This window comes from Thunnus thynnus, chromosome 5, assembly GCF_963924715.1.
Source record: "Thunnus thynnus chromosome 5, fThuThy2.1, whole genome shotgun sequence".
NCBI lineage: Eukaryota > Metazoa > Chordata > Actinopteri > Scombriformes > Scombridae > Thunnus > Thunnus thynnus.
The window spans coordinates 1,075,033-1,101,951 of record NC_089521.1 but is presented as its reverse complement, the minus strand read 5'-3'; the positions used below and the strand labels follow the sequence as shown (position 1 = coordinate 1,101,951).

At 39.4% G+C, this 26,919-nt stretch overlaps 1 protein-coding gene across 6 annotated transcripts in view; it reads left to right on the top strand.

The window, feature by feature from the left end:
- The window catches only part of akap13 (A-kinase anchoring protein 13), a 166,450-nt gene that overhangs the window by 89,479 nt on the left and 50,052 nt on the right, over positions 1 to 26,919 (top strand). For all 6 annotated transcript variants that reach the window (XM_067588653.1, XM_067588652.1, XM_067588654.1 and 3 more), the window contains exons 12-15: positions 16,201 to 16,273; positions 19,279 to 19,382; positions 24,990 to 25,176; positions 26,726 to 26,903. In XM_067588653.1, coding sequence (XP_067444754.1) covers positions 16,201 to 16,273; positions 19,279 to 19,382; positions 24,990 to 25,176; positions 26,726 to 26,903 — 542 coding nt within the window. The remainder of the gene's footprint in view (positions 1 to 16,200; positions 16,274 to 19,278; positions 19,383 to 24,989; positions 25,177 to 26,725; positions 26,904 to 26,919) is intronic.

Below are 26,919 nucleotides of genomic sequence, written 5' to 3'. Positions count from 1 at the left end.
AGATGGGTCAAAGCCATCCAGTGATTTAAAAACTAATAAAAGAATTTTAAAACTAATGCAGTAACGGACAGGTAACCAAGGTAAGGATTTTAAAATTAGAGTGATGTGGGCTCTCTGTCTGGTTTTTCATCAGAACACATTCTGCTGTGTTCTGTGCAAGCTGTAACTGACCAATAGCTTTCTTAGACACACCAGACAGGAGGGCATAACAATAGTCCAACCTGCTGGAGATAAAAGCATGTGTTAACTTTTCTGTGTCTGCCAAGGAGAGGAACAGTCTGACTCTGGCAATGTTCCTCAAATAATAAATGGACACTTTGGTCACGTTTCTAATGTGACATTCAAAATTTAGATCAGAGTCAATAATAACACTGAGGTTTTTGACCTGTTCCTTGGTGTTTAGTGTGAATAGTTTTAGATGGTCATACAGTTCCCTTCATGTATGAATACTTACTAACAAACATATAGCTAATATATGCATAAATATCTACATATTGATGAACAAACTGTAATAATATTTTTTTTTATAAAAAGAGCAAACACCTGAGGGGGTACATAACAATGGACACTTTTACAATACTTCAATGTAATCACTTGGAGTGCACTCAATCATCTACAACAAATGTTTATAACCATTATTAAAGAAGATATAATAATTATCCTCCTCCAGACTCGTCCAATGAGATAAATCCTTATCCCTAAGATAGTTTATAAATGGGCCCTATATACTTTGAAGTCTTTCTAATTTGTCTTTGAGTGTGTACGTAATTTGTAGAGTTGTAAAACCTCATAGTTCTAACTTGAGTTGCCCAGTAATACTACGCCAAATTTGGGCATTGTAGCCCTCCTCTATCATAAGGCAAATACAGAAGGGTCAACAAAGTCTGGGGTTTCTATATTTCAATATAAAGCTGTAGTTCAATTTCTTTAATCTAGAAAAGAAGTTTGGAGGAGTAGGCAGGGGGATGTTTTGAAAGAGATGTATTAGCTTGGGGAGAATATTCATTTTCAGTATATTAATTCTATGTATTTGGGAAATTGGAAGTGATGACCATTTATCGACTGATTCACAAATAGATTTTATAAAAGGGGTATAATTAGCCTGTACAACTTCTTCTAACCTGTGAGTAATTTGAATTCCTAACTAAGTAAAACTGTCAAACTGGTCAATTCAAAGTAGTTGAATTGACCAACATAATCGGATGGGTTATCTCTCTCAACTGAATTAAACAGCAAAATGGATGATTTGGGGCTATTGATTTTGTAACCAGAAATATTGCCAAATCTTTTAATGAGATCCATTAGAGCTGGAATAGATTCACCCAAGTGTTTAAGAAAAAGGATGATGTCGTCTGCATAGAGAGCTATGCAATGTTCAAGTTGACCTTTACATATGCCCGAGATCAGTGCATGATTTCTTACTACATTTGCTAAAGGCTCAATTGCCTGTGAAAGTGAAAGTGTAAAAGAGATGTGATAAAGGGCAACCCCGTCTACACCCTCTGATGATTTTAATTGGTTTGAATAGGTTGTTGTTAGTGACTATTTCTGCATATGGCCCTTTATACAAAAGTTGCACACAGTTAAAAAGTTTTCTCCCAAGTCCAAACCGACAAAGTAATTCAAACAGGTTCAGTGCCTATAGAAAGTCATCATACCCTGTGAATATCTGACATCAATCGTAGTGATTTTGATAACTTCTGAATAAAACCAGCTGTTTTTTGAGGATTCCACTACTAGTAGTGCATAATACTGCAAAGAATTCACCATGGTTGGAAAAGAGCTTTCAAAAGGCCTCCAGGATAAAGTTGTAGGAGGGCAAAAGTTAGGTGGAGGCCACAAAAATATTTCGAAGGCTTTAACTATCCCTCTGAGTACCGTTCAGAGCATAATTAATAAGTGGATAAATATTAATTTGTTATTCAAGGAAGGAGGTTAGATCTTTATTTTGGTGGATCCTTTTTGAGCCCTGGATCTACGTAACATTATTAGGGGCATGATCTGAAATTAAGATACTGTTGTAATTACATTCCTTAATTTTAGAGATCAAATCTGCAAAGACTAGAAAGTAATCAGTTTGGGAGTATGATTTATGTGTATTAGAGAAACAAGAATAGAACAATACTTCAGGGTTTCTAACCCCCCCATACATCTCTTAGATTTAAAGTCTTGATAAACTGATGAATAATTTCTCTGCTTTTATTATGGGTCTTATTTATATGCAATGATCTATCTTTACTGGGGTCTAATGTACAATTGAAATCTCTTGCAATTGTATATTGAACTGTGAGGGATGATAGATTGAAAATAAATTGCTGAAAGATTCAAAGTCATCATTATTTGGCTCATATATGTTAACCAAGGTAAGAAATTCAGTCAAAAGCATTCCTTGAATTATTAAGTATCTGATACTCCACTCCAGTAACGCTGAAAACACTCCACATGGAGTGAGGAGTAGTTAGGTGGAGCACCTTGCTAAACAGAAATTCTCCCTCCACTAATTACAAAATAGAAACCTAACAAACTAATTGAGTTGATGAATACCATCATCTAGTGCTAGGTATGAGAACCCAATATTGTTTTGTATTCTTATTAACATCACTTAAAGAACAAAAATCGTCTAGGCCAGGAAATTCAACAAAACATGACCAAAGCACTGTGGGATACTGAGGCTAATATCTTAGCATATTCTGGTAGAATCCTGACCCATCAATCTAGTGACACAAACAAAATTATATTAACACATCTTATCCCCCTAAATAGAAAACATTTAAATTGTTTATGTGACAGTCAGAGCTTAACTCAAATTATGCGACACGCTTTGCCCCTGAGTAAAACATTAACTGCTAGTCCTTTAGCACCATGAGCCCCTGTTCCCAGTAGCTGAAAATTCATCTCTACGTTTACTTTTTTCTGGGGCTTTGCAGTTGACACACCTGGAAACATAATTGTTACTAATGTTACAACTGGTAACAATATTACTATTATCACTACCACTTATCACTTAACTTAGTGTGTAGCGATACGGAACTAAGAGAGGCACTCACCAGATCTGCGACCATTGCCTGGATTGGAGGACAGGATCTTGCTAAATGTTTCCCTTTCTGTAATGGTTGGAGCCCAGTAGCTCTTCAGGCTGCCGTCACATCTGTGCCCAGTCACAGACATTATCTCTAACGTTTTTTTTTTTGCCACAGGGTGTTGCAAATGAGCTGTAGATGGTAGTTTTACTGGACTTCTTTCTGTGGATTGATATGATTGGACATGGTCCTCCAGAGTCTATGAACAGAACTGTGTCCTTAGCAACGGTCTATTATTCATAGCAGTGGTCAGCTATTCAGAAATAACAGACCGTATAATGCTGTAATTGACCAATCAGAATCGAGTATTCAACAAAGCCGTGTAATAATTATATTTACCCAACTTTACAATATATAACATGCCTAACTAAGACATGGAGTGACTGTAAACAAAAGGAGTACAAACAAAGCAACTGTTAGGCTGTTGAACTGGCTGTGGTCTGTATTACTCCCACCATCACTCACTGATCTAATGAAGGAAAACAAATATTTGAAGAGGGTTTGAATTTACTTTGATCATGCATGTGGGTGTAACAGTAGCATATAAATGAAGCATGCAAACCTTTTATAATTACCATACCCCTGTTGGAAGAACATCATAAAGACCTCCATGCATAGATGGTCGCCATTTTTTCTTTCTCTGCTGGATCCCTTTTTTTCACCACAGTTGCAGAGAAACTCTTCCACTCATTCACTTTTTTTCCTTTTCTAGCAGATAAAAAGTATTCTTTCTCTCCTTCTCTCAGAAGTGCAGAGGCACTTAACGGATAGAGCTCCATTGTTACTGTGCGAGTGAGTGAGAGAGGTAGCAAATGGATGAGAGGGAGTTTATTTCAAAGTGAAGGACAGATGTGATGTGTGGAGTGTGTGTCTGTGTGTGTGTGTGAGAGAGAGAGAGAGAGAGGAATGGAGGGCCTGAAGGAAAAAGGAAGAGAGAGTGGGATGGAGGGAGGGGCCGGTGTTATGAACAGATGTGGGCAGAGAGGCTCATTTTCCAACCCAAACTGCACAGAGAAGGAACACAAGATATGTAGACTTTATTGGATTATGCATCAGACTCAGAGCTTCTTTTTTGTTTTAATGCAGCAACCAACAGTTGACTTTTCATCTTGATTTGGTTTGGAATTTGTGATTCCAGAGTAAGTGAATTTTAGTAAGGGTTTTTGACAAATTTCCCTCTTTTTCAGTAGGTAATTTGTGATACACAAATGTTAAGTTTCAGTTGATTTATGGTGGGGATCTCTTTTGGTGGCAAGAAATTCAACAGCCTCCAATTCTGAAAACTGCAAGTTGGACCGTTTTTTTTTTTTTTTTTTTTTTTTTTGTTCTGGGGACTCCACCCTCGGCTGCTCACGTTATTTGTTTTTCTGACAGAGTTGCAGTCAAGAGAGCAGAGAAATGGTGGAGAAATGGAGAGAGGTGTGATACAGTAGTGGTTCTAGTTAACCTGCAGAATGGTTGCTACACTGTGTGTTTATTAGCACATCGCTGCAGTTGGAATGACTTGAGTCCTGACTGGGTGAAACTGCCAGCATGTATGAGAGACACAGGAGGAGGTACAGCTTCTGTGCCAAAGGAGAGAGGACTGTGGATGTGGTGTTAATTAAGGTAGGTGTGTGTGTGTGTGTGTGTGTGTGTGTGTGTGTGTGTGTGTGTGTGTGTGTGTGTTTTATCTGCAGCTTCATTGGTCAGATTTAATGATGATGTCTTGCAAGACATTGGAATGTTTTTGATTTTTGAATTCTGTAACAAATATGGAGGTTCCACTTCAGCCCTAGGCTTTTTTATTCTCTCTCCCTGTATCTACAGGCTTTTAGCACAATCATTATATGTCTCAGCTTGGCATGTTATTGGTTGTTATTTTCAGAACTAAACAGATTACTTGGAAATGCCATCATCTTGCATGTCAGTGGTACTATACATATTCTAGAGCAACTTTTATGAGAAAAAAGGTTCATGTCATTTAAAATGTGTGTGTGTCCAAAGGTTTTAAACAAACCACAAAAGCGTATATGTGGACAGAGGAGAGGGTTGGTGGGGCATTCTCAACCTTTGTACTGTTTCCACTCCTATTCTTTTTATTTCTCTCATTTTTATATAGAAGAAGAGTTTTCTGAGTTTTGGAACTAGATTTTTCATCATGCTTTGGATGACACACAGGAAGTACCATGTTGCCATGGAGCCATTTGGCTTTCCATTGGCACACATATAGATGTACTGCAGCGTCAGTCAATGTGACTGGTAGAAATAACACCAACTGGCCATTAAAATAAACGTATTACTCAAAGCGCAGAACAGATATGAGGGGGCAATAAAACCAGCTCAAAATGCTCAAAATAAAATCTATTTTGTGAAAGGCTGCAGGTAGAGTCAGTCTGTCCTTTTTATACTAAGACTTTAATTCCTGTTTCCACAGGTGCTTTGTCTGATTTATGGTATGTCAATTATGCAGTAATAATAATATTACAGTAATACAGGGTGTTGCAGTACGGGAAAAACTTCCACATAGGATACACCTGTAGCTCCTTGCTCCTCTGGAAGACTCATCCATGTCAAATTAGAGACACATTTAAGGGACTGGAACATCCTTGATGATCAATATGTGGGTCACAGGCTGGAGGACAGAGGAGGGAGGACAGGAGGAGGAAAGCACCCAGCAAGCAATGTTTGGGCCGCAACTGGAAACCCCTATTTAGCCCATATTACTTCACGGCTTGACAAATTTGCACCTCAAAAAGTCATGCTCCATTAGTTTCTAGGCAAACATTAGGAAAGAGCTGAAGTTCTGAGTAGTATCTTTGTTGTTTGATATGTTGTATGATTTCTAAAACAGTGAATGGTTCCAGCACTTTGTGTGTTCAGATTTGAGTCCTGACACTAAGAGAGAGAAAACAGGTTGCTTCAGTCATTGTTGTTAAAGCTGGACTGCTGGACTTTTGTCTTCTCCTTCTGGCACTGAGAGTAATTACAAAACATTGTCAATATGTGCTTACGTTATAGGCTCCGCCGTAGTGTACTCTGTCGCTGCTGTTGCGGCTATAAAATGGCAAATAAATTGTTTTGAGCATCACAATCCCTGTAAAATGAATCCTTTCACTACCAGAAAATCCATTCGGTCCGATAACATTTGGAAAGTCTAGAAGAGCAGCACATTTCAATTATTTTATCTCCATTCAAGTTAGCAGAGAGCTAACCAGAAGTTAGCTGCTCAGCTGGTGGAGGAAATAGGAAATAATTTTAATGTATTTTGTGGAGGATGTCATATTTACTGTGTGCTGAAGAGATTAATATATATGTGAAACAAACCTCCAAAAAAAGGTTAATTACAGGTCATAGTTGCTGGTAGATGAAATGGAGATATGCATCAATATGCCACACCAAACACAGCAATGGTGTTCTCTTCCCACGCTGCTCATATCCTCTCTTCATCTGCAAGATGTCAACATGCTGTTTATTCCTACTCTCTGAAGACCAAGGGCCACATGTCATTAGAGGTCTCTAATGTCTGACGGTAGATTTTAGGGTTTAGATAACTTCTCAATGAGCATGTCAGGCTGAGGCACCATCTATATGTTGCCTCTGAACTGTGGAAACCTCATGACTCATGCTTTTTGCTTTCTGGCAGATTTACCAGTATTTGTCAAAGTAAAGATCACAATACAGGGAAGGCTCTGTTTTCTTCAATATCTTCACACAATACTCACTTGCCATATATTTGGTATTTTGCATCAGTGATTGACAATCATCCATACTGACTATAAAGTGACTAGTGTGACACTTTCCACTGTAAGAAATAGAGGTCACCTCAATACTCCCTCAGTTCCCCAGAAGGAGGAGGGCCTCATTTTAAATTTTTCATACAAAGTCCAACATGGACTGAGAGAGAAATCCATTGCGAAGATGGAGATGCTACAACAGAATGCTGTGCACACTCGGTACGTGTTTGGACCCCTTTTCTTTACAGAAAACTCTTGCTCTATGATTCATTCTGTGCGTTTATTTTTGTCCACACACAAGTAAAACTCTGAATACCAGTCCAGGCCCAATTTTATAGGGGTGATGAAAGGCATGCTTAGAAAATGGTAATCACTACCTAAAGTAGGTTCAGACTAGCAGAAGTGGTTACAATCTATAATATCTACATGTCCTGGCCAGTTTTAGTTGTTGACTAGTCGTTAACTTTTTTACCCAATGAAGCATTTTTAGATCTATCTTTACCTAGTCACTCCATGTGGACCTTTCCTAAACACACTTATTCACATGTCTGTAATGAATGAGTCAGTAAGAAAGCAAATACAGTTAGAGGTGAAACAACTAATCGATTAGTCGATTAACAGAAAATTAATCTGCAACTATTTAGATGATTGATTAATTGTCTGAGTCCTGTTTTTTGGGTTTGTTTGTTTTTTTTCAGCAAAAGTGCTAAAGATTCATTGTTATCAGCTCCTTAATTGTGATGGTTTGCTGCTTTCCTTTGACATATGTAATAGTAAACTGGATATTTTAGGGTTTTAGACTGTTGGTCAGGCAAAACAAGCAATTTCAAGACATCACCTTGGGCTTTGAGAAATTGGGATGGGCATGTTGATGATGTTCCAAGTCCAGACATGATCTCTCAGTATCTCAGAGCTGTGTGCAATGTCAAAGAACCATTAAGTATCAGCCAACAGACTATGCTGCACATATCAGGTCAGATGTGTACCCCTCTAGGAAATTTAGAATTACATTTAAATGTAATTTAATACAATACAATACAGAATGAATTTTGGCCAATTTCTTTGAAGTCCCTCTCCACTCAGAAATGTGTTTTGCTTATCCTTCCTTCAGTTGAATGTTTGACACTGTGAATGATGTATGTGCTGAGTTTCTTTTTCACATTCATCTGCTGGAGAAAAAAATAAACAAAGTTTCTCTGTGCTCACCTTAAATCTCAGTTTAACACAAGTACCTTACAAACAGGATTTGTGACATCACAACTAGTTTAGAGCCAATCGTTGTCCAGTATGTGACTTACACAAGTGTGATGTGGAAACTTGAAGCCCCCAGCGCACAAACACTGAGAATGGACTTTACAGTGAATTACGAGACATCTTGTGCCCAGCAGGAAAATTTTTGCAATGAACAATATTTACATATTCATGGATTTTTTTAGATTTTTTTTCAGTGAGGGAGACGGAGCAGATGTTGTCTTAAAGAACTTGAAGAAGTGGTTAATTTAACTTGTTTGTCGACAAACTATATCAGACACAAATTATTATTCAAAACAGAGCATTTTTATTTATATTATATTTATGTCTTATTACCTGTCTGGAGGCATTGATGATCTTGGAATGTCAGTAAGCTAGCCAACCAGCTTATCTAGATAGCTATCTATAAGAGAAGTATCAACTTGGCACATCAGCCAGCATAAATAGTTCATCTTGAGGACTGAATAGGGCTAGACTGCAGTGTAAACACAACTACAATATTTGATGATGTTATTGGGTTTTTTTTTCCACCGGATTTAGTTATTGAAATTATATTGACAAGAACACTGGTTCTTAGACTCAATCTGCCACAGACTGAGAGATTGACCAGTTGTGTCCTCAGTATATCAGTTCATATAAAGAAGTTACAGTATGATCAGTTATATGTACCGATCCTTATCATATGAATGGTTTACATACTGTTTATTACGTATCGGTTCCAATTTGTAATATAACCAGATCCTGTTGTACAATGGTTGAGAGAAAAACACTAATGGCCAGATTTACTAAGAAAAAGGCATCAAGCAAATGTGTGCCGTGGTTGTGTATGAGTTTGGGCTGTGGCTCATTATGCAGTCAGTTCCTGGATGGCAGCAGGAAGCTCAAAGATGCACTTCAGCAACAAGATTTCTGTTAGATCATCAAGATCTTGATTACAATTTTTTTTGTCCGTGTTTCAACTCTACTGGAGATGAACTACTCAAGATTACACATAAGATGTGTTGATATGGATGTTAATACTGAGATAAATGCAGCAAAACACACAAATACATGTCTTGAAAATTTTGGTGGCAGCCTGTAGTGATTTTACAATTCATTGACTGGTCAAGTTTACATTTGATGAACACTAATAATTGTTTCTAATAATAGATTTTTGGTTATATATAAGGATATATTTAATGCTTTGTAGCTCTTGTAAATTCCATCTGCGCTCTGTTTACATCTGCTTTTCAGAGGCAGAGAATTTCCCTGCGAAATTGACAGTCGCAGACTGCATGATGTTAGTAAATCCAGCAGACTACATAATCAAGACAGGGCAGAGTGTGTTTCATCTCCACCTGAAAAACAGATGCAAAACCCTCAGTACATCTTGCCCTAAGTGTTAGCAAAGTATGACAAAGTTGTCTTTGTTGTTCTAGAAATAAATATTCTGTATACTGTTCACAAGTTATCATGGAACAATTAACCTTTAAGATCACGCGAAGGTCTTTACAGTATTATATGCATCATATGACTGTATCCAACATTTTCTATGCAGTATTACTACAAAAGGGTTCTAGCTCATCAAAATATGATCTACATTTCACTAACTTTGATTTTCATAAGCAGAATATCCACCACCTTTGCCAAATTACATTTGATGTTAATCTGAACAAAGATAGTACTATTCAACATTTTGCAGAAACAAATAAATGAAATAGGTTGAACCAAATTGTTGTCAAAAATATTTCAAAATTGTCTTCTGAGTGTGACCAAAATGGTTTAAACAGATGCTCTTTCGCATTTTCAGTTGATTTCTTCCTCAAGGTGTCAATGTTAGTTATGACCTAGCTGTTAGGCTATGACAAATAAAGGGAAATACTGACGGTTGTGCTCAAAATCTATCAATTATATTTATTTTTTTAAGAAATAGCAACAAAATATTAATCTAATGTATGAAATAGTCAGTCAGTAGATCAGTAGTGTTGGTGAGTGAATGTGTGAATGTGTGGTGTTGTGTGGTGTAAACTAAAGTGAAGTGCAACCCAACCAAACAAAAGAAAACGTGGTGCAGGGGGGAGAGCCAGCGATGAAGTGAGAGACCAAGGAATGGGGATGGCTGATCCTAAATGCATTGTGGATGGACTGGCCAGGTGCACCCAGTTGCACTGATACAGTCTGCGCCTACCTGGACCTGAAGGGAGAAATAAACAAACACAGCAGCCCAGGGCAAGACACAAACCTAAGGGCCATGGAAAAGTCAGAGGACCGTCACAGTTATAATATATTCAACAGCCAGAGTGCATCATCAAACACATGCAGAGCAAAACCACTAAATCCATTGAAAAGTGCATATATTCGTTCATGCAAATATCTGCAGTATATTCTGTTGCTACATTTCTTTAAGAAATTTAGAGTGAGAAACATTTCCCTGAATTTGCATATGATCAAGTAAAATGAGAGTTTGTCTGCACTCTACACAAACATCTAACATCTGCAACTCAGGTGCAGATTGATAAATGCTGCCTGCGTGTTGGAGAGTTGCTCTTTTGTGCAGATCTCTCATTTCTGCAGGATGTTGATAATAGACAGAGCAGGCAGAACATGGAGCCAGAATAACAGATCCATTGAGACAAGTGGACAAAGGAGTCATTGGCTTCAGCGATTAACAATCAGACAACTAAATATGAGGTCACTCTGATGGCTCAGCCTACAGGAATTACACAACAGACCAGTGGGATGACTTTTAAATCCTCAAGTCAATTTAAAACCCATTGCTTGAAACACGTTAGGTTGTAAATAACTAACACATATACAGTATATTTCAATCAGTTCCTTCCTGTTTAATCTGTAAACACTCACACTTAGACAGGATCAGAGGACAGATCTTGTGTGTATTCTTGTAGTTTGTCCCCAGCCTTCATTTGCACTGAAACCACACTTTGGTTTATTGTCTGCTCACCCTCTTAATCCTTCCATTGTCCAAGTTAGTTTAGAGTGGACATCCAAATCATGAGCCACTGTTACCCCCTTTCCTAGTTCTAGTTCTGGGCTGGTGCTGGTGCTGGTGCCGATTTGCAGTTGGTTCAACTAGCAACCTTCTAAGAACCAGCTTGCTTTTCCATGGGCTGAAGTAGGGCTGTCGTGGTGAAGGAATTTCCCCTGTGGTGATTCAGGGTGGCTTAACAGTGCAGTATGCAGTCTATGTGATATTAGAGTTTTTTATTTTTGTTTTGTTTCTTTTTGTGAAAATCAAGGTATGTTAGTCTAGATTATGTGGAGCAGCAGTACTTGACGAACATGTTGTGGCAGGAAACAAAGTCAGCCTACAGACAAGTCTCCATGAATGGAGTCTCTGGTGGGACATGCCTTTAGATTGTATGCAGGCTTTCCGTCAGTGTAAGTAGCATAAGGGAGAGAGAGAGAGAGAGAGAGAGAGAGAGAGAGAGAGAGAGAGAGAGAGAGAGAGAGAGAGAGAGAGAGAGAGAGAGAGAGAGAGAGAGAGAGAGAGAGAGAGAGAGAGAGAGAGAGAGAGAGAGAGAGAGAGAGAGAGAGAGAGAGAGAGAGAGAGAGAGAGAGAGAGAGAGAGAGAGAGAGAGCGAGAGCGAGAGCGAGAGCGAGAGCGAGAGCGAGAGCGAGAGCGAGAGCGAGAGCGAGAGCGAGAGCGAGCATGTGTGACGGTGAAGCTGCAGCTACCAGAGCAACCCACCTACCATCCGAGGGCAGGCAGAGAGCAGGAGAGTTTATGCCCAAAACAAGCACATGACTGAGAGACATGAGAGCAGCTGCTTGCTAACAGCTATGTGTGTTTACAGCAGAGAGCAGGAGAGAGGACAGACATCTCTACTTTCACACTGCTCTGTGCTGCAACTCTGCTGCTGCTGCAGGCAGTCACAGAGCAGACACTTTATGTTTATAATTGTAGCGTCCGTTGTCCGACTAAGTATTGATAACACGTTTAGTATGTTACAAATTACAGTTTGTAATTTGATGAACGTGGGTGCTGATATGTGAAAATGAACTAAACGGGTTATATTTCTATAAAAAAAGCAAAACGATGGTGGGGGCGGTGGGCAAGTAATGTAGTTGGTGTATGTCCAAACACTGTGTAACATCTTTACACATGGCAACATGTTTTGCTGAGCACCAGTCCCAACATATAAACGAGCACCGACCCCCTGTCAGCTCACCCCGAGCCCGTTTCTGTTATGAGGGCTGGGCACCAGGTCAGCTGGTGCTCAGTGTGTGAGATGCTGCGCACAGCGGGCAGGATCCTTTGGACCAGGGGAGCTGCAGAACATTCAGTACACACACTAAAGTGCCTAGAAGGGCCTAGCCTCATAAAAAAGGGAAAAACATCAACATAGTGCAGTTGTGGCAGTTGCTTGTCATCCACTGCGGTTGACTTGTCTATAGCTTGATTGCAATATTGCGGTTATAGCGACAGCCCTAGACTGGAGAGCCAAGTAGTTATGTAACTGTACATGCTTCCAGTTTCATAGCAACACTAACACTAACTTAAAGCACTTCACAATCCAACATAGTGAGTGGTAGTAATGCACCATAATGCAGATTGCCACCCGTCATAAAACGGAAGAAAGAAGAACTTGAGCACAACAACAGTGCCGGATTACAGCTTTATTTTCTCTTTGTACATCCATGCTTTACAGTTTGGCTGTGTTTGAAATCACATATTAATGTACTGCCTACTACATACTCATTGAGTATCTATTGCATACTGCCTACTAAATGAACAATTAAGTATGCCATTACCATCATACTGTTCACACTGAAGTATACTCAAGCAGACAGTCACATGATGCAGTTACATGACTGTGTCACATGACTGACCCGGCCAGCGGCTCCTCACATCTGAGAACGTTGCAGTGAATTTCCAAACAGGCATTATTTAGATAAACTGACCACATATAGGGAATCTACATGGTTACTTTCTTGTCTGAAAAAACATTAACAGCTTGTAGCGTGGCTCAAAATCCAGGAAAACTATGCAGTCTGAAGAGATGCAATGCATTTTGGTTTAGGTTGGTCAGGATAATCCGGCCCCCAGCCCCTCTAACATCTAGACCAGCAAAGAGTTGGTGCTGCTCTGGAACTAGTTTTCCTGGCTAAGAGCCGGTTCTTAGGCTGTCAAAATGTAAAGAACTGGGCAGGCACCAGTTGGCAACCAGCCCTCAGGCTGCCTTGATGGAAAGGGTTATGTGTGAAGCATAGTGTAAAGGTGACTCCACATGGAACAGGATGCCATCTATGACTTGCAAATTATTAGAAGCTAAAGGGAAGTGAGTAAACTACATATGAAGGAGTTTGTGGAAGGCCATCTTTTTGATACATCTTCTTGTGCTGTATAACAGGAAACCACACGTCACCCTATAACTAGGGCTGTGTGATATGATGATAAAGATCGTGTGACGATAAAAAGATGTCTATCGTTTCATATGATGCTCTGTCGTTTATTTCGTTGTGTCGCAAAACACACTCTTTAAGGCAGTATTTTTCGTCATTTGGAGCCTGTCCATCTTTTGTGCGGATTATAATAATAAATTACTCTTCTTTACTCACAAAGCTTTTATTGCACTTACAGTAATGTAACGAGTGTAATTGTCAACTCGAGTACTTCACCTGGTTCACTGTCTCTCCTCTGCAGCGCTGTGTGCAGCACACACACATGGAGAGCAGAAGGCAGTAGCGCAACCATAAATTACAGCAAAAGGCAGTAGAGACTATGTTTATTCATGTTATTTACCTAATTTATGTGCACTCATGCACTCATTTCATTTTCAGCTCAGTGTGAGAGTCTCTCTGTATGTGTGTGTGTATATATATATATATATATATATATATATATGTATATTTACTACATTTATATATTGAATTTACAGAAATGATCTATATGCTGTGCTATCCCATGATATGTATCATTATCAGGATATGAAATTACCTATTTTGGGATATGAGATTTTGGTCATATCACACAGCCCCACCTTTAACAATAACAAAAAAAAGTAAAAATCTGATAACAATATATTGGGTGATTTATTATACATTCAAAACAAAAATAAGATTAAAAAAATCCCTAAAAACTTTTATTTTCCGCATTTTCCTGTACTCTTTGTGGATCTGTAAAAATGTCATTGTTAATCACAGTATTTACTTAAATAAGCTACTATCCTTTGGATTTGATGACTGTGCGTACAGCTGGTTCAGATCACATCTTTCTGGTAGAGTTCAGACTGGTGTTGTACAGAAATAATATTTATTTTCCAACTGAACCTTGCAGTGTTCATTTTTATGCTGAATGCCATCTTGCATGCCATCAACCCTACCCCAGGTCAGTCTCTGCTGTCGTACATGTATGTCATTTGTCTTCAGGTCACACTTGGATTCGGTTAGAATTTTGTTCAGCAATTCAAACCAGCTACTGTTTGAACAGCTGCTAAATTTGGTCTCCATATTTTCTCAGATATGGATCATTTGTGTGTGTCTGCTTGCAACAAAACTATCAATTTCACAAAGCGCACAAAGTTTCTAGCCTTTGTGCATGTGTGTATAATACAATACAGAAGTCTCCCAGAGAGCCCCCTCCTACTTCTCTGACATGACACTGGACTGGCTGTGTCTGGTTGCAGGGGCGGAACAATCATTTGCTTGTGATCTGTGTGCATGCAGTAGTGTGTGTCGGTGTGTGGTCGCAGTATGGTAGTTAATCTGGTATACATTGATATGCTCACACTATAGCTCTTAACATTTGAGACACACACATAAAAGGCACATGACTAGTGTGGGTAGGAGTGTGTTTGCATTCAGTCACATGTGGCGTCAGTGGGTGGGACGCTGTTCCAACATCATGTTATAATATTGATGTGACACTGAGAATACACACAATTAAGCAAAGCAACCGTGGGGGCAGAGGGGGTGACTGCCCCAGGACCTACGCTCAGTAGGGGCCCCGCTGGGGACGTAGTGTGTGACCTAACATGGCAGCACAGCAGAAACAGTAGAGTTTAACTCTCTTAACTTTTTCTATTCATTCTCTGTGGTAGTTCTTATCACTATGGATATAATTCTCCCTCTGTCCACAATGTGGGTTGCAATGGCAGAGTGGTGCTCTCTGTATTTCCACTTGTTGACTCTGCGGGAAGTGAAGACTGCAGAAGCAGCGATTCAAAGTTCATGACTAACTTCGCTGAAAATTTTAGCCAAGATATGAGATATTTGTGTCTTCTTGTGTTAGTTGTGAATGAAACTCGCAACAAAGTTTCAGCCATGTGAGGCTCATTAACAGCCATTTGCGTTCATGCATAGATGAGGCCAGACTATCTAAACTCACTTTTTTTGTATGTTGAGCGGGACGTAAACACTGACAAACATAAAGTGGTTGGCAGGTTTGCCACCGTGAAGGATGAAGTTTTAAAAAGGAACCGTGATATGTACAAAGTTCCTTAATCTGTTCGGATTATTTTGTTCTATGGAGGATGGAGAGATACACAAATGGACTAACGTTACAGCAGTCTAAGCAGAGACACCAACTGGTGAATGAAACATCCATAATTAGTCTTTAATAACTTAAATTTTGGTTATGAAGAAATCAGTCAGACTGTCCATGCTTACTGCATCTCAGCAACTGTCTGTGTCACTGCCTGTGGTGTTGTAGACTGTCCACGTTATGTTTGAATAGGCCTCATATAGTGTTGTATACCACTGTGTTTATTTTATGTTTATGTTATTCCCGTGTAAGAAAGACATGGTGCTGAGACAGTGCACCTGGCCTGACACTGTCTATCGGTGGTGGTGCTGAAGCACTTGTCAGTCGATGCACGCTGAAACATTTGAACAAGACTGACAACAAGTTTTCTTCTTTTGTTCTTTAGAAGAAGCTTGTCTGACAAAGTGGCTTTACTGTATGACATAGGCTTTCTTGGCTGGATAAGTGACAATTTGTGTTAATGAATAGGATATGATATATCAGCTATTTTAATGATCATACACACACAGTTCTGATGATGGTACCATAGCAGAAAACTTTGGTGCGACAAAGAACCTTTAAATATATACAAAGTACTCCAAACAATGGAATGAAATGAATGCTGATGTACCACTGCTGTTCATCAAATAAATCTCTTCATTTTCTTTCTCTGTCTCCTTATCCCTGTTAGATCCAGAGGGAGAGGGATGTTTTCTACCCTGTTCATCCCTGCCCTGAACCCAGCACAGTGACAGCATGTTCAGGTAAGACTCTCCATCCATTTCAGTGTTAAGAATAATGCGTCAGTATGTGGAGGAAATCATTACTGTGAAGCTGATTAGTCTTTACACCAATCAACTTCAACATGCTGATGTCACTGATCTTCCCGTAATGCAGCAGAGCAGACCATGAAGAGCTTTAGTATATTTTAAGGCTGCACAGTTTCTGAACTGGTCTTTTTCTGAACTTGTATGGAATTTTGTCTGTAAGCATTCCCTAAACAGGAGCTGAAGAATGATCCTCATGGGATTTAGATATCTAATTGTTGTGCGGCTGATATTTTAACTCTGAAGCCAACTACAAAAGTTACCACAGAGTATTTCTGCCGACAGCATATGGACATAAAGAAAAACATTGTTTGAGATGGTACACTTCATTAGTCTGGAAACAACAGACCACAAAATCTGTTGTTGTCATGCTCAATCAGCATTTTCATTTCAAACAAACTATCTACCAAAATTAGTTTCTGAATACATTTGAGCCAATAGTATTCCATGCTGTTGTGGAGGGAAAAACAATTGTAATAACTCATTAGCAGCAATTAATAGAACATAGCTTTAAACATATTGTTGACATTTTAACATTATAGTTAAAGAATGTCAAAGATAAAACAACCTTGTTTAACATGCAGACAGATGTCATCTCCATACACCTTGGAAGTAGGTGACGATTCCTACTCTGATAAACTCATCTACCTGCTTCTGACACTCAATAAGTGTGTTGCTATCCATCTGTTTTATTATGCATTTTCAGAGTGGAAATGCCAGAAATTCAAAAAAAGTGAAATCTTAACATTGCAGATGAACCTTAACATCCCAAAAAAAGTGATGAGCAGACTGTAACATTCCTCAAATGAATACATGAAACAAACAGAACTGTCATATCTCCATTTCCCACATGGTTTTCCATCATTTGAGCTTCGACTGCCGCTCTTTAAATGACGTCATCTCGTTGTGTCCTCTTTTCTGCAATGGTTTAATGGCACTGACTGGAGAATTGGCACCACTTGCTGTTTATTTCCTAGCACTCACACAACAGGATTGGATGAAAACAGGGTTTCATTTGCATTTTATTTTGCAGATTTTCAGGAAATTTGTTTGAAATTTATTTAAAATTGGTACTAAATTTCTGTTCAGAACGGGCCAATTTCTCAGCACCTACAGAGAACAGTGCCGTCCCCTAAACGCCTGTCTGCATGACAGGTGCAGACATGCATCAGTAGACGCTATAATTTACCAATGTTCCCTAAACACCTTACACACAGGCTGTCAGTAGATGCTATAATTTACCCATGTACCCTAAATGTCTTACACACAGAATATCTAGAGACTACAATTTTGAGTTGAACTGATGTTGATCAGATGAACTGTAGTGCCCGTTCAAAATGTGCCTGTGATACCCTGCACTATGTCTTGAACATACATACCAAGTTCCTGTGTGTGAAGAATGACAATAGAGCTTAACCATGGATGTATTATAAGAGCTGGATACCAAACTGAAAATGGTGTTTATTCAGTTCAATAAGAATTGCTCGGCTGGCGCATACCATGAATGTATTATAAGAGCTGGATACCGGACTAAATATATATAAAACCTCCATGGATTGGCTGCAAGGCTGAGCAGCAGCACTGTATCCAGCTCTTACAATACATCCATGAGCTTAACTCTCTAAATGTTTTCAATTCATTCTCTATGGTAGTTCATATCACTACGGATGTAATCCCATTTCTAACAACAATGTGGGTGGCAATGGTAGAGTGGCGCTGTCCCTATTTCCGTACGTTAACTCCACGGGCAGAAGAAGAAGCAAATCAACGTTGTAGAAGCAACGTTGTTTATGAGGTATTTTTATGTATTTCTGAACGTTCCTGATACATCCAGCACTAAGTCTTGAACGTACATGCCACGTTTTGTTTACAGTAACGTTACACAGTTCAATATTAGAGCTTAAGTCTCTTGAACGTTTTCAAGTTGTGAACACTATGGATATAGCCCCACCTCTGACCACAATGTGGGTTGCAATGGCAGAGTGGCGCTGTCCATATTTCTGTTTTTTTTGAGTCTACGGGCAGAAGAAGCAAACCAACATTATTTTTTAGGTATTTTTTTATATTTCTCGAGAACCGCTCATCCAAACAACTTCTCACATTGACATTGCACTTCCTCGTTTCCCCAGCACCTGCCAGGTATGAAGTAGTTTGGATGAAGGGTTCTCAAGATATGCAAAGGACAAACTTACATACATACAGACAGACAGGGATTCCTTCCTTTATATAGAGAGATAGATAGATGAAGGTGTCCTGAGTAAATAATGGTAGAGGTGCAGGCAAAGAACAGTTAGTTGTGTAGTCCATTATGTTCTGTATCAGGACACTGTAGAGTTATTGTCTTATTTATACAATCTCAATCACCAAAAGAAAAAATGGAAGCTTTGTTAAAATCCTCACCACTGATTACGAACAGTGGTTAAACGGTTGACAGAAGTTGTTTGAGGTCTCCCAGTATATTACTTCAGGCATTTTCTGTGGCCACTGTGCAGTTAAAAAAGTATTTTATTTTTCTTTTTTAATTGCTGCAGTAAAAAGGTGACAAGTTAAATAAATAAAAATTCAGCAAATCAAATTTAGGCACCTTTTCTTTAATAAACCAAGCCTATGCAACAGCACAATGTCATTTAACCTCAGGGTTAGACCTAGACAGATAAATGACACAGATGATCAACTTTTATGTAATGTGAACTTCATCAGTTAGCTTTAACACTTTGATTGATGTCATTTCAGCTTCACAGCAGTAAACAAACATCCTTCCTGCACAAGCAGGCTGTTTATCTGTGGTTTCCGTGATATGAGGTCAACTTCCTGTCTTTGTGGTTTATAACCAGCCCTACAATATGCCACCTGCTCAGACATGGCATGACATATTCTATTTAAGAATAAAATGTTACATCAACTTCTTTTGATCACTGAACTTTTCACATTTTTCTTTTCAGCTGTCTGTCCAGACAGAGAGGAGTGTGTGTCGGTGTGCTTGTTGCAGAGCAACAGTGAAAGCCTGAAAGTCAGTGCTGACCTGGATGACAATGTCTTTAAAAAGGTAGAAACCATGCCAAAATACACACACACACACACACACACACACACACACAAAGACAAGCTCTAATAAATTCATACATTCATGTGTTTGCTCCTGTTAGGCAAGGCAAGGCAAGTTTATTTGTATAGTACCTTTCAACAACAAGGCAATTTAAAGTGCCTTACATAGAGCATAAAAGGCATCAAGACAGAATATAAAAGCAACACAAGTAAAAAGACATTTAAATATGATTAAAAAGTGTTCAATTTGGAAATAAAAAGCTAAAAAAAGAATAAGACAGTTGAAACAGGAGATTACAAGTTACAGTGCGATGTAAAATATTAACCCTCAAATTTAGTTTAATAAAAGGCAGTGTGAAACAGAAAAGTCTTCGGCTACAATTTAAAACAACTGAGAGTTGCAGCAGACCTGCAGTTTTCTTGGAGTTTGTTCCAGATATGTGGAGTATAAAAACTGAACGCTGCTTCTCCATGTTTAGTTTTTACTCTGGGGACAGAAAGCAGACCTGTACCAGATGACCTGAGAGGTCTAGATGGTTCATAATGTAGCAGCAGATCAGAAATGTATCTTGGCCCTAAACCATTCACTGCTTTATAAACCAACAGCAGTGTCTTAAAATCAATTCTTTGATAGACAGGAAGCCAGTGTAAAGATCTGAGAACTGGAGTGATATGATCCACTTTCTTGGTCTTAGTGAGGACTTGAGCAGCAGCGTTCTAAATCAGCTGCAGCTGTCTGATTGATTTTTTTAGGGAGACCTGTGAAGACAGTGTTACAGTAGTCGAGTCTACTGAAGATAAATGCATGGACAAGTTTTTCCAAATCCTGCTGAGACATAAGTCCTGAAATTCTTGATATATTCTTTAGGTGATAGTAGGCTGACTTTGTAATTGTCTTAATGTGGCTGTTGAAATTCAGGTCTGAGTCCATGACGACACCAAGATTTCTGGCGTGGTTTGTAGTTTTTAACATTATCGATTGAAGCTGAGTGCGGACTTTTAAACATTCTTCCTTGGCTCCAAAACAGTTACTTCAGTTTAACAGCTTGCATGTAAATTTCCATAAGCTCATAATCTATGGTGGTACATAAACATCACTGTCAGATGTGTTTTACATCAGCACAGCAGCTGGCTTTCATTAGTTACCATACTGAAGTTCCACATCCATCGTGGAACTTCAGTATGCAGATGATAACGCCATCGTCACCCACACAGAAATAGATCTTCAGTGCATACTTGATGCTTTTGCCAGGGCGTACACACTCCTTGGCTTGGCCATGAACATCAAAAAGACCAAGATTCTCCATCAGTCCCCACCGGACAGCTCCGCACCCCCGCCAACAATAACAATTGACAGTGTAAGCCTTGAAAATGTACAGTGCAGACACTGTGCTGCTTGCTCTTGCTTCTGCTTGCATTTTTCTGCTGATATTCTTGTTTTTCTTCTGTGAAAAACTACGAGCAGTTGCTCCTTGATACTTATAAATCACTGGAACTGTAATTCTTTGTAGATATAGTAGGTTTTTGCCATATTTTAACATTTTTAAGATCTCCTCAGTACTTTGTGAGCGTAGTCTACCATCAGCACAAGTCTGTACTGCAGTGACTGGAAACATAGTACTTAGCTAGCGCTAATTAGCAGCAAGATGCACCCCTTCTCCGGAGAGGACTACCACAAACTTCTATAGGAGATTGTAGTGCTGAAAACAAAAATTCAACGGTTAGAAGTTAATGTAGAAGTGAATGGACTATATGGGAATGACACCACTTTACCATGGTTTCAAAAAAAGGTTTGCATACCGGGTAATAAATCTACAAGTGGTCGTCCTCTCTGGGACTCTCTTGGAGCAAAGCCTAAGAGTAAATCATTTCCCTGGGAAATGGGAGGACGAGTAACAGGCAGAGCCCAGTGCCCTGAGATTTGTGAAGCGACCAGCTGGCCTGCATTGTCATCCAGGCAAAGCGCCTCTTCAACCCCATTCTCAGTAGGACAAAGCCGTGGACAGCTGCAAAAGGGAGAACTAACAACAAACCTCCCCAACAACCAAGTGTGCAACTGGAGAACAGATTTGCTCCACTGTTGCAAGACCCAGGATCTCCATCTGATGACCTGGATAACCTCTAATCTTCACACAGCAGGATAAGGACTGAGAGTAAATCTGAAAATAAAAGCCTACAGGGAAAACTAACGACTGGGCCTTAAACTCTGATTGTTGGTGACTATGCTGTAAAAGATGTAAGAAGCATGTGCAGTAAAAACACCCAAATACTCTGCAGGTAGTGTGGCCGGCACTTCAGCGTCAGATATTCCACTGCTTCGGAACAATGGCTGCTTACCAGAGAACAGTTGGTACACCGATGCTCATTGATGTAGGCACTGAGTCCTCCTCCGCGGGTTTTCCCTGACAGCTGATTGCGGTCGGCTCGGAAGAAGAGTAGCCCCTCGATTTGGTAAGCTGCATCAGGCATGTTGTTGTTTAGCCATGTCTCTGGAAGCAGAAGTGCACAGCATTTCCTCGTTTCCTTGTAGCTGCTCATTCAGCGTCGCATTAAGTCCATTTTGTTATCCAGCGAGCAGACATTTGCCAGAAAGAGTGTTGGCAAAGTGGGTCTGTTGGTAGTTTTTAGCCTGGCTAGCAGGCCGGCTTGCTTGCCCCTCTTCTGCCTTCAGGCACACCTCTGCCATTCCACAAATCCAACAACAAAATGTGTAACCATAATTATGCAGATGACACACAAATTTACATAACCATTTCACTAGGGGACTATGATCCAACACAAGCACTGAGTAAGTGCATTGAACAAATCAACGATTGGATGTACCAGAATTTTCTTCAGTTAAACAAAGACAAAACTGAAGTAATTGTTTTTGGAGCCAAGGAAGACCGATTAAAAGTCAGTGCTCAGCTTCAATCAGTAATGTTAAAAACCACAAACCAAGCCAGAAATCTCAGTGTAGTCATGGACTCAGACCTGAATTTCAACAGCCACATTAAGACAATTACAAAATCAGCCTACTATCACCTGGAGAATATATTAAGGATTAAAGGACTTATGTCTCAGCAGGATTTGGAAAAACTTGTCCATGCATTTATCTTCAGTAGACTCGACTACTGTAACACTGTCTTTAAAGGCCTCCCTAAAAAATAAATCAGACAGCTGCAGTTGATTCAGAACGCTGCTGCTCGAGTCCTCACTAAGGCCGTATTCAGACCAAATCAGGCAGTGCGGCGAAAACACCAGTCCTCTCAGTCATTTGAATGGGGTAGTGTGTTTCGGCTGCAGGCGCTTTGGCCGCTGTGGCGCTGCACTGGACTGTGGCCGGAAAGCTCAAGAGTCAACTTTTGGAGAAACGCACCCAATCACAGCTGGAGATCAGACTGATGAGAGCTGTAAACTCTGCCATGAGGGAGTAAAAAGACGTTACTAGGGGGAGGGGAGGATACTTCTCTTCGTTTGATAACATTAAAAGTAAATGGAGACTCTGCTGTCTGCCTCCCGACTTATTTTAAAAAAGACGAGAAAAAGAGAAAGAGAAAGCAGCTGAGAGCACCAGCGAGAGAGAGAGAGAGAGAGAGAGCATCTGATTTGGTCTGAATACGGCCTAAGACCAAGAACATGGAGAAGCAGTGGTCAGTTTTTATGCTCCACATATCTGGAACAAAATCCTAGAAAATTGCAGGTCTGGTGCAACTCTGAGTTCTTTTAAATCAAGGCTGAAGACTTTTCTGTTTGCGGCTGCCTTTGATTAAACCAAAAAATTATTTATTTCTTACACTGCACTGTAACTTTTATGCTTGTATTTTATGCTTGTCTTATTCTATTTTAGCTCATTTTATTTTTTATTCTCTTGCCTTTTTAATGGCTGTTTTAAATTGTATTTAATCGTCCTTTTATGGTGTGTTTCTTTTGCACTTTGTCTTGATGCTTTTAATGTTTTATGTAAAGCACCTTGAATTGCCTTGTTGCAGAAATGTGCTATATAAATAAACTTGCCTTTCCTTACCTTTGAAGTCACCTCTCCCCAGGGGTAGACATTGACAGCGAGGTTCACCATTGCATCTGCTTTGCCAGCGGGGCTTTTGCAAAGTTCCCCAGAAGATTCTTTGAAAACTCTGACCTACTTGCAAAGACCACGCTGCTGATCTACAAGGCAGTTATCTTGCCCACACTTTTCTATGGTGCAGAGACCTAGACTACCTACAGTAGACATATAAGAGCCCAGGAGTCCTACCACCAGAGATGCCTGCGGAAAATCAGCTGGAAAGAGAAGCATATTAACATCAGTGTTCTTGATGAATCAAACATTGATTTAAACACCAGCTGAGATGGACAGGCCATGTAATACAAATGCGTGACACACACCTTGCAAAACAGGTCCTCTACACAGAATTAAATTCTGGCCGACTAGCACCTGGAGGTCAGAAAAAGCATTCCACACAAACAGCTCTAACTGGGAAGACCTTGCTCAAAACAGAACCACATTGAGAAACAGTTTACATGAAGGAGCCACATTCCATGAAGACGATCTCCAACTGGCTGTCAGAGTCCACTAGCAGCAAGAAAGGAGAGAGTCCACACCAAAAAGGCTCTCCCACATTCCATTTCAAGCAGCATCTCACATCAGTTTCTACACTGCAAGAAAGTTTGTGGTTCCAGAATTGGTCTCCTCAGCCATTTGAAGACCCTCAACAAGGACCCTCTAAGGGGACTATCACACTCTACACTGAGTGATCTACTGATGATGTCAGCACAGCAGCTGGCTTTCATTAGTTACCCTTTTCATGTCAGGGTCAGAAGTAATAGTGCTGACATACATTTCTACCTTTTCACTAAAATTGGGAAAACCTCCGCTAAAGAGTGTTATGCAACACACCAGAAAACACTCTCCCTGCAGCTTGGCAGGGACCAGAGGAAAACCAGTTGATTAGCTGTACTATAAAGATCACATACTGTAGTCCTTACACTATATTAAAAATCAGTAGTATTAATAATATTGATGTGGCATATTCACATGGCAATAAAGCTCTCAGATGTATGGGCATGTTATTACAGAAAAACTGTTTAAAGGACTCGTAGTACCACCATAAAGGTTTGGACTATAGTACAGTAACTCTATAGAACCCTGTTTGCTCAGAATGTACTCTGTCCAGCCCAGTGTGAGCTCAACATGACTCACTTGTTCTGGAAGAGGCCTTTTCCACCAAGTTTTCTCATAATCTTGAAAGAGATGACATGTGGCTAGGCTATATTTGGCTACTGTTTCCCCGACAACTGTTTCTTAACTGCAGCCTTAATACCAAGGATTCAAGGTGTGTAAGGCTTTTTGTGTAGGACTAGCTATGAGAACCAAAGGTCCCCTCAAGGATGGAAACATTCGGAAAATTATAAAAAATAGTAAATTTAGCAGTTTTTCACTCCATTATATGACTAGTCGTTATTAGTGCTGGGGTGTTGAGTTAAACAGAGCGAGTGCGTTTCCTCCTCTGTGACTTCAGGGTGTTTCCACTGATCATTTGTGGATATGTTTGTATGTTTAATTTTACAACAGTGCACTTTTTAATGAAAGTAGAGCCTTTGTTGACGTCAGTCTTCTCTTTCCTACTAGCCTGTAGATCCAGCCCCCCGTGTTGGAGACAGGGGCAGAGGGATTCGTGTCTCTTGGTCCTCTACAAATGATGCATCGACGCAGGGAGCCTTCAGTCCCAGTGAAGGTGTTTCGTCAGTTGACACTTCTGACACCATGGCCCCTTGCAGCTCCAGGCATTCCTGGAAGTCAGAAACAGAGGAGAGAGGTAAACCACACTGTTTGTTCTTGAATTCTAGCAGTCGTAAGTGGGTGGAGATTTCATTCTGTTAAAATATCTGGGCATGTTTTGCTCCCAGTTTTGGTTCTGAAGCGGGTTGCAATTCATATATAGTTATTTCAAAAGTTCTCTGCTATGTTATCTCTATTTATTCTCAATATCAAAACACCAACATTTTGTGGTTTTACTACTCAGCCTTACCAGCAGTTCTTTTGCATTTTCCCTCCCACCAGAGGACCTTCTCCACTGTAAACCACAGTGAACTGTTTCATCTAACAGCAGAAAGCTAAAACATAAAATACAGGTATAAATTGGTTTAAAATGATGTAGTTTTTCCAGTTTTTTTAGTATTTCTCAGTTAAAATGTGTAACAACTGACAAGTCAGCTTTGGACCTACCACAGTTGAGATAAAATATCTTAATACTATTTATACTTGCATCCTGATGCACCCCTCAATACAGTTTTTTTTTTTTTTTTGGTTTTCATTTTTCTTTTCCATTCATACTTTATATTTCTGTTCTCTTAATCTGTAACATTTGTAAGTTACGCTGATGCATTCACTGTCACTGATTTTTGTTTTAATTTGTTGCTTGAAATTTTCACTATAGTCACAGTACCCTACACTTTGTCTGTTATCTGAGCATTGCACATCCTTTATTCTACATGGTTATATACTTTTTCTTTTATTTTTTAATAATTATCACATTTATAATTCAATTATTAGTTTACAAAGTATGTATATAATAGTATACATACTATGTGTATCCTTATTTTACTATGTATAATGTGCATTATGGGCACACAAATAAGAATAATTAGAATTAATAAAGTTGGATCGATTTATAAAGAAATATCTCCATTCAATTTATTTACAATTAAAAATGTGTTTCCTGTGGAAAATGCATGTGAATGCTGACAGCTGAAATAAATTGCGAAGCATTGCTGAAAATGCTCAAATCTGAAATGAATTTTGCTTGAAAAAGCTGAAGGCTCAAATGTATTGCACTGCATTGCTGAAAAACCTGGAATCTGAAATGTAATGAAGAAGCTAAGAGTTAAAATTCATTGTTAGAGAAGCTAAACTTTACCTAATACTGTCAAAGCTGGAAGTTGAAATAAATTGCCTGAAAAGGTGAAAAAAGAAATGCAAGAAAAGCAAGTCTAACATTTGAATGGTTCCTGTAGCTTAAAATATGCAGAAGTAGTAGTCAACTGAAAAACATAAAGAAGAAGAATAAATTGCAAAGCACTGCTAAAAATGCAGAAATCTGAAATTAATGACTTATTTTGAAATTCTAGCCTTGTCCGTGGCCCCTGTAAGCTCCCATTGCCATCTGGGGGCTTTGAATTTGAAAAACAAGGCTCTTCCTCATGCTTATCAGCATTCACACTAATAAATAAAGTTTGTCAGCATTTACACTAATAAAGCTTAGAAGAACAAGTGCTGAATCAGCATTCACACTATTAAGAAAGATAATGTTTTGAAAAAAAGTCACAGTGGGAAATGCAGTCATGATTTTCTGTTGGGATTTGTAGGAGGCGGAGAGACAGAAGGAGGAGGAGGAGAAGAAGAAGAGAAAAAAGATAAGCTTCCAGAAAATCCCGTCTCCTCCGCCATCTTGCGTGCCTCCATCCGTTCCTTGTCTCCATACCGTCGACACAGCTGGGAGCCAGGAAGGAACGCCACTGCGGATATGGACGTGGCACAGCGCAGGTATGGACTCAGTGGG